Source organism: Atta cephalotes, assembly GCF_000143395.1.
Source record: "Atta cephalotes unplaced genomic scaffold scaffold00003, whole genome shotgun sequence".
In the NCBI taxonomy this organism is placed as follows: domain Eukaryota; kingdom Metazoa; phylum Arthropoda; class Insecta; order Hymenoptera; family Formicidae; genus Atta; species Atta cephalotes.
The window spans coordinates 9,917,102-9,931,880 of record NW_012130067.1 but is presented as its reverse complement, the minus strand read 5'-3'; the positions used below and the strand labels follow the sequence as shown (position 1 = coordinate 9,931,880).

Genomic DNA, 14,779 nt, shown 5'->3' with positions numbered 1-14,779 from the left:
TAACTAACTAACTAACTAACTAACTAACTAACTAACTACTACTACACTACACTACTACACACACACACTACACACACACTACACACACACACACACACACACACACACACACACACACACACACACACACACACACACACACACACACACACACACACACACACAATAAATCATATATTAATTACAAATATCTTTTTAATTATAATTAACATAAAAAAATTCCTTTTAGGAACTTAAGGTTCTAACATACTTAATTTTGATAACAATAAAATTTTTCCAACGCGTATAATATATACATATTGTAATTAGAATGTGTATATTGTAATTAGAATACTACTGAAATAACTTTTTTGCAACTTTAACCAAAATTTTTTTTAAATAATGATAATAAGGTAAAAATTCAGGAAACAAAATCATATCCAGCTCTCAGAAAATTATTGCATTGGCAAGGAAATAATTGCGTTTTTTTTTAGCTCAAAGTAAGTTGTATATACAATATCTTCGTCAATAATAAATGAAATTTAAATTTAAAAAAAGGATTTTAAAGCTTGAAATTTCTACTTTCAAAAGCTTACCACATTTTTTAAGTTTATAGAGTTTGGTAATTTTTACATACCAAAAATTACGAGCTGAAAAAGATGGAATTTTCTTCTCACTTTGTGGGTTTGTAACGTGAAACAAAACAAATTTTCGACTATTGTGAAAGCTTGATACTTTCTCTACAAAATTGTTTTTTTTAAATATTCCTACGATTTTTAGTTACTGAGTTATCGCGGATTAAATAAAAGGATTTTGACTTTAATTGCTCATAACTTCGTTAAAAATCGTATCGCGTTGTCAATTTAAAAAAGAGATTCTTAAAGCTGAAACTTTAGCTGAGACTCTATCAAGATATATTTATATTGGTTGGTAAGAAAGTAATTGTGGCTTTTACTGATAGATGCCTTTTAAAAAAACACAATTACTTTCTTGCCAACCCAGTATTAAAGACTGTATTTTGAAACGATTTTGTATTCAAAAAGAGTCAATTTTGATACAAGTTATTGCCGCATAAAGTTAATAGATAATTTTGACACGTGTATACATATATTTAATTAATTCTTTAATGAATAAAATCTTTGATTGATAACTACAGCTAATATTAAAAACATCCGTATTAAGGATAAGAAATATCTGAGAATATCTTTGGTAAATATATCGAATAAGGGACCCCATTCCAATGACCTTGACCTTAACACATATTATTAAGGTCATAAGGACGCTGAGTGATCTTCGACAGGTTTTAGCTTATTTGTTATTTATTATAAAAAATTATTAATAAAATTATTAATAAATTATTAATAAAATTATTAATAAAATTATTTTTATAAAAAAAATGTAATTTTTGAACATTAAATATATTTCATTATATATTTTACAGATAGTCTGCTATATATTTTACATAACACTGTTCTTTTATGCCAAAACGGAATAAAGGAGACATTTCACGCAAAGCGAGGTTCTCCTTACATTCCCTCTCCTGTTTAGGGACCTTCGTTTTTTCATATAAGCGATTTAATTATTAACAAATAAAATTTCTCGATTCCTCTCTCTGAGGAAAGTTGAACACTCCTAAGTAAAAAAGAGGAAGATCTCGAAAAAAAGTTATTATTCAAAGAGAGGAGAGTTTGGGATAATTCTTAACATTGTATATAGCAGAGGAATAAGACATTGTTTTTTTTTAATCTTTTTTGTTGATAGTTATTGAATAGACAATGAGCGACGAGTAAAATTTGTCAAAAGTTAGGCCATAATCACACTACAGGTTACCGATTACGGTTGTTGGTTGTCAGTTCTATTTTAACCAATCATGCAGCGAGTGCGGGTTAGCTGCAACGTGATTGGCGAAAATAGAACCGACAACCGACAACTATAATCGGCAATCTGTAGTGTAATTACTTTACTCAGCCATAATCTTGATAATATATATATATCAAGGTCATTGAGATATACTGTATCTTTTTTATATAGTTACGTACAACGATGTTAGAAATAAATAAAGGTAAATTAAGTAATTAAACATACGCAAAAATTTATAAAGAGAATATATGAGAATTTAAACGATTGATAGTAAAAGACTATAAATATTTGATATCTAAAAAGATATTCTTTTAAAGCTTTGACAAACAATATCATGAACTCCAGAGAAACTTCCTAAATACAAGATTTATAAAGTACTAATTTATATTAAAATTATCATATTATTTTAAAATTAGATTATGTTGTATTATAGTATTAGGTGTACAACTTTGCTTCCACCGTTTTTTTCCGAAATTCGAGGCTTTATTGTAAAAAACTGGGTACATTTATGATTCAAAGTATTGTCCATCGCTGGCCACTACTTTCTCCCATCTTTCGAGTAGCGTACGAATCCCGCGTCGAAAAAACTGGTCATCTTTTGAGGCTATCCACGAATCGATCCAATTTTTTACTTCTTCATAAGACCGGAAGTGGTGGTCAGTCAGGCCGTGTGCCATTGATCGAAACAAGTGATAGTCAGAGGGAGCAACGTCTGAAGAATACAGCGGGTGGGGTAGGACTTCCCATTTCAACGTTTCCAAGTATATCTTGACCACTTTCGCAACATGGGGTCGAGCATTGTCATGCTGCAAAATCACTTTATCGTGTCTCTCGTTGTATTGCGGCCGTTTGTCTTTCAATGCTCGGCTCAAACGCATCAATTGCGTTCGACCGATTCCTGTGATTGTTTCAGTCGGTTTTTAACAGTTCATACAATACACTACATCGAGCTGGTCCCACCAAATACAGAGCATGACCTTGGAGCCGTGAATATTCGGTTTGGCCGTCGACGTGGAAGCATGGCCGGGAACTCCCCATGATTTTCTGCGCTTGGGATTATCGTAATGAACCCATTTTTCGTCCCCAATCACAATGCGATGCAGAAATCTCTTCTGTCTTTGCCTTTCAAGCAGCTGTTCACAAGGAAACAAACGCCGTTCAACATCTCTCGGTTTCAATTCGTACGGCACCCAATTTCCTTGCTTCTGAATCATTCCCATGGCTTTGAGGCATTTTGAAATGGCTTGTTGAGTCTCCCAATGATCGTGCCAATTCTTTTTGATTTTGACACGAGTCTTGCTCAAGTAATGCCTCCAATTCTGCATCTTCGAAAACCTTCTCTCTTCCACCGCTATGCCGGTCTTCGACGTCAAAATCATCGTTCTTGCGTTGAAACCATTCACGACACGTTCTTTCACTAATAGCGGCCTCACCATAAGTATTTGAGAGCATTCGATGAGCCTCAGCCGCAGATTTCTTCATATTGAAGCAAAAAATTAAAACCTCCCGCAAATGACGAGAATTTGGCTCGTAAACTGACATTTTCAAGAATAACTTTATGATGCAGACACAAATCGATTAATGTTTCTATGGGATTATGTTGACAGATGCCCAAGTTTATTGTATGACGTCTATGATCTATTTCGACCACTACTTACCGCTAAAGACCGCATCTATAGAAAAACGGCGGAAGCAAAGTTGTATACCTAATAATATATTATATTATATTATATTATATTATATTATATTATATTATATTATATTAAAATATAGTATTAGGTGTGGGAAAAAGTTCATGGCGTTTTTTTAATGCCATCTAATGGGAAAAAAGCCACGAACTTTTTCCCACTCTTAATATAAACTGCTATATATTATACGCTGCTCAAATAATTATGGCATAGAAAAATTTTATGCAAAAATTGATCAGCTTTGACTGACAATAACTTTGCGAAAGATTATCGTAGAATAACGTTTTTTTTTAATTAAATTTGAAATCTATTTTAAGATGGCCAGATTTTAAATTTAATGCACCCTTACCACTATAACTCTCAAAATATGAGTATGTGTTTGTCATATTAAAAATTACAAAGTTTGACGAAATGCACGGACTTTGTAAAAATTTTTTTGGGGAATGTCGTTTGCAGCGGCATAAAGTCCGAACTCCTTTAATTAAAAAAAAAATAAGTTGCTGCGATTTTTTTCATAAAATTACAGCACTTTAAAGCACCCTTCGCATTCTACGATAATTTTTCGCAAAGTTTTCATCCGTCAAGATTAGCCAATTTTTGCCCAAAATTTTTTTATACTATAATTTTTTTGAGCAGTGTATTATATTAAAATTCGTGACTGTATTTGTATGAGTCTATATTATATTCGCTGACGACTTTATCAAGATGCTGACGATGACATTAGCATAGAACTGATACATCGATATGCGAATAAATTTCTTCATCTTTAATATCATGACGTGATTCAGGCGACCGTGTCCTACATCGAGAAATGGTAAAGTGAATGGCCAATAGCGAAATCTCTGTGAATCCCACAAAGCATTTTTTCCCTACTCCTTTTCCTTCTGTTTTCTACTCTTGGCACTTTCTCTAAATGTAGGAAAAATTTAGTAAATCATCCAAATTAGAATTAAAAAATTACAGATAGAATTTGATATTAACTATACTTAATCGCTTCAGAGACGAATTTTTAAAATTAAAAGATAAAAAGTGTTTTAATATAAGTACTATTAAGTACTATTCTAAGTAACAAATATTATATTGTATTATATTTATCATTATGACAGAATTTCTCTCTGTTATTTGTTATAGATATATTTATTCATCATATTGTGTTCATTTTTCTTTATATTAACAATATGTATTAGATACACACTAACACAATTTTATATACTCATAAAAAAATTTTATGAATTATTTATACACATATATATATATGTGCGTGCGCGCGCGTGTGTGTGTGTGTGTAATATATACACGCATTACTCAACACATTAAAAGATTATTTGTTCCATTCTGTAAATATAATAAAGGTAAGTAAGATAGAAGAACTTTGTAAAAAATCCAAAGTATCAAAATATTTAAAAAAGTATTTTACAGTTTGAAATCTCTACTTTTCAAATCAGTATTTTAAAAAACGGTTTTTCTCATATTTTATGGAATTACACAACATAAATGATGTATCAAATCTTTTTTTTACGAAATTTGCGAAATTCCACGGCGCAAATAAAAAATTATAATGGTATGGTTAATCGCAATATGATCAGTCTCTTCTTTTGTTAACTCGCTTATGCACGTTCCATACATTATATATTGCATGTGTACAAAGTAAAGTATATTCATTACCATTACAAAATTATATTCATATTATATTCATTACTAGATTATATTCATTGCCATTACAAAAAAATGTAACGTGTTACCATTATTATATTACTAATAATATAACATCTTATTAATATGTTACTAAGAAAAAAATAACCCTATATAAAGTATAATTTTCCAATCCTATGTAATATTATTAGGTACTGCGGAAAGTTCGTGTCAGTTTTTCAAGAGATATTTATAGGGAAAAAAACGACACAAACTTTCCGCAGTACCTAATATATAACACACACTCTCACATAAACACAATCGCACATGTCTATGCACGTATACAGGGTGGTTCTTAAATCGACCATGAAATATCTCCCTTATTTTTGATGATATAAAAAAAATGTTTCAATGAAAATGAAACGGGGGAAATAAAAATGAAATTTCGAAGGGGATATTTTGATCATGTTGTTGTTTTTCTAGGTTGTTTTTAAAGTGCCAAAAAGATATCAAGATCACCATTTTTTAAATGAAATTTTTTTTACATAATATGATTCCTCTAATTATTCCTCATATAAAAGTATTAAGTTAAGGTAGAGATATAAAAAAATAATCAATATAATTTATGAAATATACTTTATTCTGGCATATATTGACATAAAATGTTAATAATTCGTAAATTATTAATTTTGTAATAATCGTACCTTAATAATTTTAGGAACAATGAGAATAATGAAATGAATCAGTTGGTGCACAGAAAATATATATATATTTTACTATTATTAACACTTTATGTATTAAATAGTACGAGTTATTTAATATTTTAATGTCAATATATGCCAGAATAAAAAATATAAAATATCTCGTAAACTATTGGTTTTTTATATCACTATCTTAGTACTTTTTATATGTAAAATAATTAGAAGAATCATATTGTGTAAAAAAATTATACAATTCCATTTAAAAAAGTGGAGGTGACCTTCACATCTTTTTGGCGCCTCCATCTAGAAAAAAAACATAATCAAAATACGTCCCCCTCGAAACCGTTCCACTTTTATTTGAAACACTTTTATTATCAAAAATAAGCGAAACGTTTTAGATGATCGATTTAAATGAATCACCTTGTATTAATCCTTATAACATATAAGAATTTGAAATCATCTCTTGAAAACTCGAACAATTTTAAGATGAAAGACAATTTCGCAAGGACAGTTAGTTTCATTAGTATCGTGCATTTTAATTATTAAATATTTAATGCGTTGTTCTTGCGCATTGCAGGAAGGCTTCTACATTATTAACGAGTATGTATACTACATATTAATAGTACAAATCCTTATGTAACGTATTTTACTTATTTATCGTGAGTCAAGTATTATAGTTTTTACATACACACACACACACACACACACACGCGCGCGCGCGCGCGCGCACATACACAATCATTTAATGCACTATAATTAATACAAGATATTTTACTACATTTTACTACATTTACTATATTTTATTTACACTTTATTCTGATACATATTGACATAAAGTATTAAATATCTCGTGAACTATTAATTTTTTGATAATCGTACTTTAATATTTTTATAAACAGCCTAATAAAATAAATCAATTCGTGTAAAGAAAATACATAATTGCTTATTTTAAAAAATCATTTTATCTATATATTTTTTAAAAGCAATTATGTATTTTTTTACATCAATTGATTCTTCTCATTATTCTGATTATAAAAGTAAGTAAAAGATTATAAAAGTATTAAGATACAATTATCAAAAAATTAATAGCTTACGAGAGATTTAAGAAGATCCAAAAGACGATTAGTCATAATATAAGTCATAATATAAGTAGGACTTACACATAACGCATCATTACATACAGAATACTTAGTATGTAATACAGCAATGTCTCACGCACACCTACACATTAATTTCATATAACAATAACGTTTTAATGAGATGTTTAAGTTCAATTCTAAGAACTCAATTCCACGTTGTTTTTTCATGCAAGATACTAATCTGTGGACTACTGTTTCATAAATACAGATTGCACAGCTTTTATATGAAGCAAATGTTGTCACGATATTGTGACGACTCTAGAGTGCCATTATATTGGACTAAGAAATAGTAAAGATCTCAAGTTTGAAATTTTTTTACGCTCTCAGCATAATCTCTATCTCACAGACACGTATTAACAGACGCGTATACTTTAATCTGGGAAAGAATTTTCGAATCTGTAAAAGAGGAAAGAAGTAATTGTTATACAAAAATTATTGCGTTTAATCGATAAAACAAATGACTTTCAGGAGCAATATAACTAAAGTATAAAATAGTAAAGTATAAAATCAAACCAGAATAAAATATCACCAGTATAAAATATCTGTTGATTTTTATCTGTTTTATGTTGATTTTTTGGTATCTGTATCTTTTTAACACTTTTTAACACTTTTATGTGTAGAATATTTAGAAGAACCATTATGTAAAAAACCTACATAATTTCATTGAAAAAAATTAAAGTCACCTTGAAATCTTGGAGGCATGTTCATCTAGAGAGAATCTGTGACTATCAAAAGATGTTTCCCTTGAAACAAAAGTTTTATTTAAAACATTGTTTGGAATAATGAATAGTTTGATATCAAATGACTTAGTAGTGTCTCGCGCCAAGTGAACGCGCAGCGTCAATAAGTTTTACTTGAAACATTGTTTATAATAACAAATAGTTTGAAATATTAGGTGTGGGAAAAGTTCGTGGCGTTTTTCCCATTAGATGTAACGGGAAAAACGCCACGAACTTTTTCCCATCTAATAATTGCGAAGCTTCAAATGCGACACCCTGTATATGTATAATTATGTATATATATATAATAGTGCACAGATATACGAGAATATATATATAATGTGGATTTTATCTCTTTTTTTAAAAAAACTAAAATTTTAATACTTCAATACTTCACTCTTCTATTTATTATGTCATTCAAATAGTTAAACAAATCGCATTGAAAGTTGATCTTGCGAACATTTGAATTTTCCGCCATTATCCGATATTATCCATCAATTATGTTGTGATGATCTTATCTGATTAAAGTTGATAAAATGTCCTTAAAGTCAATTCTCCGCAATGAGAGAGGCTATTTGAATTTCCTGAAATATTGTGACGATTATTTCCGATGAGCCAAAAAAGCAAAACTCGGAATCTGCCAACGGCGTCAGCTGACGGCAACCTGTAAGCTGTTTGCGACAAACTGGATAGGTTCCAAACTATTCACGGACGAGAAACTTAAAGTATTCCGCCGTGACGATCAAAATATTACGCTGATTCACCAAACACGTGTGCTTCCATCACGTACATAAGTACGTACTTAAAAAATCATTCTACGCAGCACACAATTCATTGGACATACTGATTTAGTCTGCATGATTTTATTTTAGTCTAGAAAAAAATAGGACATTTACTACAGAATAAGAAAAACATGTCTTTCTTTCAAAGAATCTTCTTATTCGCTGAAAATCTCATGTTTTCAAAATAAATCATACATTTTCTTTCTATTGGAATATAAGCTTCTTTCGTTTCCTAAGAAGTATTTTCGTTTTGCTGCATAAATAAAACATATTTCATGTTTGTGAATACTGCTTCTACGTCAGCGAGCTGTGAACGTTTTATCTAGAAGCGATCCAATCAGAGAACGAATCTGACAAGAAACTGTAAGATTCGGTTACGATTAGAAAACGATTTCACGAGATGATGAAACAGGAGATGTACATAGCGCTCCATAGCGACTCCCTTTTCATGTAATCCCTTTTACTCCGAGTCGAACTTACAAAGGTGGCATTGAACTTGAAAGGACGACGGGTTCTTCTCTTCTTTCGCGACTGTGAGAGAAGTCGGAGGAAAAATGTGACTTGGCCTTCATCGAGAGACCGTCCTCCTCAACCGAACGAGTTTGCTTCGAATCGGTTCACTCCCCGTCTTCGTCAACCTCTTTCAATCTAGAAGATCCTGTAGAATAATCCCAACGATTTACAGGCAACTTACATTTCTTTTTATATTAATACCAGCTTGTGATTATTATTTTAACTAGATTCTTAAATAATCATGGATATTAAGCTTCTTGAGTGAATATCAAATTCTTGAATTTTAATAATCTACTAAAATGATTCTTTAAAAGCGAATCCCTAAAATGGAGTTCTGATAAAAGTAAATGAGATCTTTTTGACAGTACAATTTTATTTAGTTTTATAAAATTGACTTAGAAATTCTGATTTAGTAATCTGATATTACTTGGAAACGATGTGATTGAATTTTGTTATTTGATTGAAGTGATCAAATTTTTTGTTTGTTTTTTGAAAGAACAATTCAATTGATGAAAAAACTTTGATATTTTCAATGAAGATACGTTTAAATCTCCTTAAAATTTTAAATGCAATGTCTTTAAATACGAGGATTCTTAAATTCTTAAAGGTCCTTAACCCTGAACTGTTGAATTTGAATGGATTGATAAAAGAAAAATTCATTTTTATTTCGAATAAGGACAAAATGATGAAACAATGTTTCTTTATTGCAGATCCTCCTACCGGTAGTATTTACATGATAGGTGGAGTGCTGATCGCTATGGTTCTGGTGGGCATCTTGATCGTCTTACTCGCCGTAACGATCAGGTAAGGCCACTTCATCATATACTCTTCTGTCATTGACATTATTATCAATATTTCAGCCTTATCCATCTGTTATTAAAATCCATCTTCAAGCTATTCTGATATGAATTCTGCACAAAATTCATGATTATTAATATTTTAACTTAATCATTTTGTCTTATTTTAATGCCTTTCATAACTAACTCAAAAAAATACTTTATTGTACATGTATCAAAATAATGATCAATACAGAATAAAATTAATTCTGAAATATCTTCAAATATAAAAATATCTTTTTTTATTGCAAATAAGATATTGGGTCGACCAATAATTTTCTGATTTTTTTTAAGTGTTATACTTTTTAAGTGTTAATTTAAAATATTCACAAACCATCTCTTTTATTTTTTTTTCTGTGAAATTAATTTTTATCAACAACTTAACAATCTTATCAACAACTGTGTGTTTCAGCTTATCAGCAGCCGGTTTTTTTAGTTATTATAAGTTAGGCTATTAATAGTGTTAATTAAGTAATTCACATTAGCGTAAGTGTGATGGTACAGCCTTGTGAGTTAAATGCACAATTGACATTAAATGCAGCAGTGCTCAAACGTAGTCGGAAAAATACGAGTGGAACAAAAAATAACGTGGAATAATTTCGCGTGACCAGCACACAATAATTGCGGCCACCTAACTAGATCTCGCATCGACGAATTACGCACTAAAAATCATTAATTAAGACCAAATGTCTCTTCACCTCTCTCTTTCTCTTTCTCTTACTCTTTTTCTCTCCACTTAATAGCAATGTCGATTAATCACAACCGTTTGTAAAATGTGATGTACCTATTTTAAATTAAAAAATTATAAAGAAATAAATCTAATAATGAAAATTTTTCGAAAATCCTCTTGACCAAAAACAATAGAGATCTAAATTAATTTACATAATTTACAATATATTTATAAAGATATATAAGCAATAAATAATCAGTAAGATAATAATCCATTACTCTTGCATACTATATGTATAAATTGTAACAGAGAAATATTATCGAAATTACTGAAATATATACTGAAATATATATTATTAATTTGTTCATTTTATCAATTTGTAGATTAATCTAATTATCTGGAACTAAAATTAGAAAAAAAATTAATTTATTAGAATATTAAAATCCTCAAATTGTTTATTAGCAAATATGTTTTCAGATTAATGAACACATTTGCTCACCTAACATATTTAATAACACGGTCTTTATACTTTGATTTGTTATATTCTTGAAAATATGCAGATTCATTATTCGTTTATTTTTTTACAGTTAGTTACATTCTTAAAATAAGGTATAGATACGTTTTCTTGATAATATAAAAAACAAAAATATTATATTAAGAAAGAAGGTAGATACGAAGAATCGAAATAAAAAAAACAAGAGTTCGACGCCGAAGTGCAACCGTTTATTCATCTATCCTCCGTCGCGTAGTTTAGTTCATCAGGCATGTAGAAAACAGCACGTGTATGGTATATATTATATATGTACACACACACACACACACACACACACACACACACACACACACACACACACACACACACACACACACACACACACACACACACACACACACACACACACACACACACACACACACACACACACACACACACACACACACACACACACACACACACACACACACACACACACACACAGTGAAGGTTTGTCAATCGCTTTTGTGTAGATAGACCGGACTAAACTGAATCGAAAAGTCCTCTATCATTTTGCAATTTTCGCAATAGTTAATAAGATATTAATTATTAAAAATTGCCAAATATTGAATAATTTTTTATTCAAATATTATTAACTTTACAGAAAAATTGCAAGAGACAAAAATCATTTATTTTATTCTTATAGAACTCTAAGAATTTTTTATCAATTTTTTAGTATTGCATTTTCTTATTTTTACCAACATGAGAAAATACGGTGTTAAAAAATTCTGAAAAATTTCTGAAAAAATTCTCAGAATTTTATGAGAAGAAAATAAATGATTTTTGTTTCTTCCAGCTTTTCTATAAAGTTGAGTATAGTATTTGAGTAAAAAATTATTCAAGACCAATATGTGGCAATTTTTAATAATTAATATCTTGTTAACTATTGCAAAAAAAATTGCAAAATAGTAGAAGACTTTTCGACTCAGGCTGCTCTATCTACACAAAAGGTAAAAACCTTCGGGATACCCTGTATGTGTGTATATATATATATATATATATGTATATATATATATGTGTGTGTGTGTGTTTAGTGCCGAACGGAAATAGAGGTAAAGGTAAACGTGAAGCGTTCGCATTTTCCTTTCGGATATTCTTTCTCAGAACATCGTCATCACGAGACATCGTCGAGACGCTCTCTTGTCTACTATATCGGAATGACATTGTAGGCTTTTCCTCTGATGACTCTTTTCTTAAAAAAGAATTTTATATCAATTGAAGTATTTTAGGAATTATATATTTAATTAAAAAAAATTGTTTAATAAAAAATTTTTTCTATCTTGCACTAATCTAAAATCACAAAAATAAAGTTAGTATAGACTAATATCTATATAATTTTGTAAACAAATTATAAAAATTGCAAAATTTGTATCCCAAGATAAATGCACTTTTTTTAAAACAAATTATTTTTGAAAACGACAGTCACGATAACTAAAATATAGTTTATTCAATAAACTTTATGAAAATTTTTAGTAGCAATTTACATCGATTCACGGCTTTTTCCTATTTATGATTTATTTTTAAGATATATAAAAAAAACGGAAGTTTAAAAAAAAGTAATTCTGATGTTTAAATATAGGTTGCGTTCCGTTTCTGAACATGTTGATTATTTAAAGGTTGTGCTTATGCTTTTAGAAAGCAATCATGATTAGTGTAATTATAATAAGCACGTCATTACAAAGAGAGATATTGTTTGCTATCGTTTTCCGTAATTTTCCATAAATTTATTATTTTAAAATTGAAACTGACGGAGTAGCCCCGCTCTACTCTATTGGGTGTATTCCGTTTCACGCATGATGTGCATGATACATCATTTATCCTTGTTATTTACCGAATGTTAAACAAGGATAAATGATGCATCATGCACATCATGCGTGAAACAGAATACACCCAATAAAGTAGAGCAGGGTTACTCCGTCAGTTTCAATTTTAAATTAATAAATTATGGAAAACGATAGCAAACAAGTGCTATTTCTCTCTTTGCAGTGTTTATAATTACATTATCATGATTGCTCACTGAGAGGATAAGCATAACCTTTAAATAATTAACATATGCTGTTCAAAAACATTATCATGAGAAATGGACGAAAAAGTTCTATCCTATCTATACTTTCGCGAAAAATAAAATCATTAAAAATTTTTTCTGAATCAAATATAACAAGTGTTTTAATTAAGTTAAATTTTAAGGCTATTAATATTTTAAGACTATTAATAAGTTAATTTTTTTTTAACTTAGTTAAAAAAAAAATTAACTTACTCAACTCTAAAAAAATTACGAAAAAAAGATGGGTGCCCAGAGTTTTTATTAAAAGGAATTTTTTATTATAAGATTATAAGATACAGCATGTATTTTATCACATATATTTATCACATATATTTTTATCACATATATTTATTTTCTCTTGATCAAATTGAAATTATGCGAACAATTATACATTAAATTTACTAAAATTTAAAAATGCTTAAATAATCGCGAATAATTTCTCTTTTTTTATTTTATCGATTTTTTTACACTTAATCATATGTTTTGGACAATTGCCTGAAACTCGAGACGCTTCTATTCTCGCCGACGCGACGTTAAAAGCTCGAGAACATATTTTAATGAGAATTTTCACATATGCAAAGAATATTTTTCTGTTGTTTTAAAATAAAAATTAACTTAAGAATTACATCGAAAAAAATAAGTTGAACAGAATAAATAACACGAAAATATAAAATTAAAATATCTGTTAATATTTATATTGTTATAATTTAGGCAAATAATAATATTCAGTGTTATCTTCTCAGGATTTTCTTAGGAAAAAACCTGAGAAAAAATATTTTTTAATAATATTCCATTTATTTTGCTCTAATTTGTTTTACAACACAAAATATAAAACTTTTCTATATTATAAATTTTTTGAAAGACATTCAATTACAAAATAATAAAATTATAAGTAATTTATAGAAATATCAAAATACCATTACTAAAATTTTTTAGCATTTTTAAAGCTAAAAACAAAATATAATAAGCATTTAAAAGCAGTTAAAAAGAGATATAAAGTTAAAATAATAATAAACATTTTTATGAAGGTGAAAATAAGGTAAGAAATTAATAACTAGAATCAGTATATAAACTTTTAATTCAATTTCATTTACTTTAGATTAGGCAAGCTATATTGTAGATATGATGTAAATTGTAGATGAAGCAACATCAAACAAAATAATTCTTGCAATGCTTTTTGCAATATCAAATAGAGCAATTTCCTGTTATGATTTCTTTTCCTCAAAGAAAAAAACGTTTTTTCGTTCTCGGTTTTTCTTGAGTTCTTTCCTAGATTTTTCCCCTCTCTTATAATTAATAAATGATAAATGATTTCATATCGCAGTCTCTTCTTGTCATTTTCGCTATTTTGTATTTGATATACTGTATTGTATAATAGTTTTGATAGACTCTCTTCGTGCGTTTTGACAATTCATGAATTGATCTGTCACTTAAATATAATGTCTGTTATGAAGCAGAAGTAACAATAACAAAATATTCTTTCAAGAAATCTAGATTTTCTTCACAATGAGAGGTTCAATGTTTCTCTTTCTGTGATATCATTGTTTGTGCTAAATTTGATTGCATGATTCATCTGTTTTATCGCACCTGTGTGTGCGTGCGCGCGCGCGCGCGCGCGCGCGTGTGTGTGTGTGTGTGTGTGTGTGTGTGTGTGTGTGTGTGTGTGTGTGTGTGTGTGTGT

At 29.3% G+C, this 14,779-nt stretch overlaps 1 protein-coding gene across 1 annotated transcript in view; it reads left to right on the top strand.

Moving 5' to 3' along the window:
* LOC105625671 overlaps nt 1–14,779 on the top strand; it is a 135,679-nt gene that overhangs the window by 114,288 nt on the left and 6,612 nt on the right. The window contains exon 4 of the mRNA XM_012206995.1: nt 9,724–9,817. Within this exon, the coding sequence (XP_012062385.1) occupies nt 9,724–9,817 (94 nt within the window). The remainder of the gene's footprint in view (nt 1–9,723; nt 9,818–14,779) is intronic.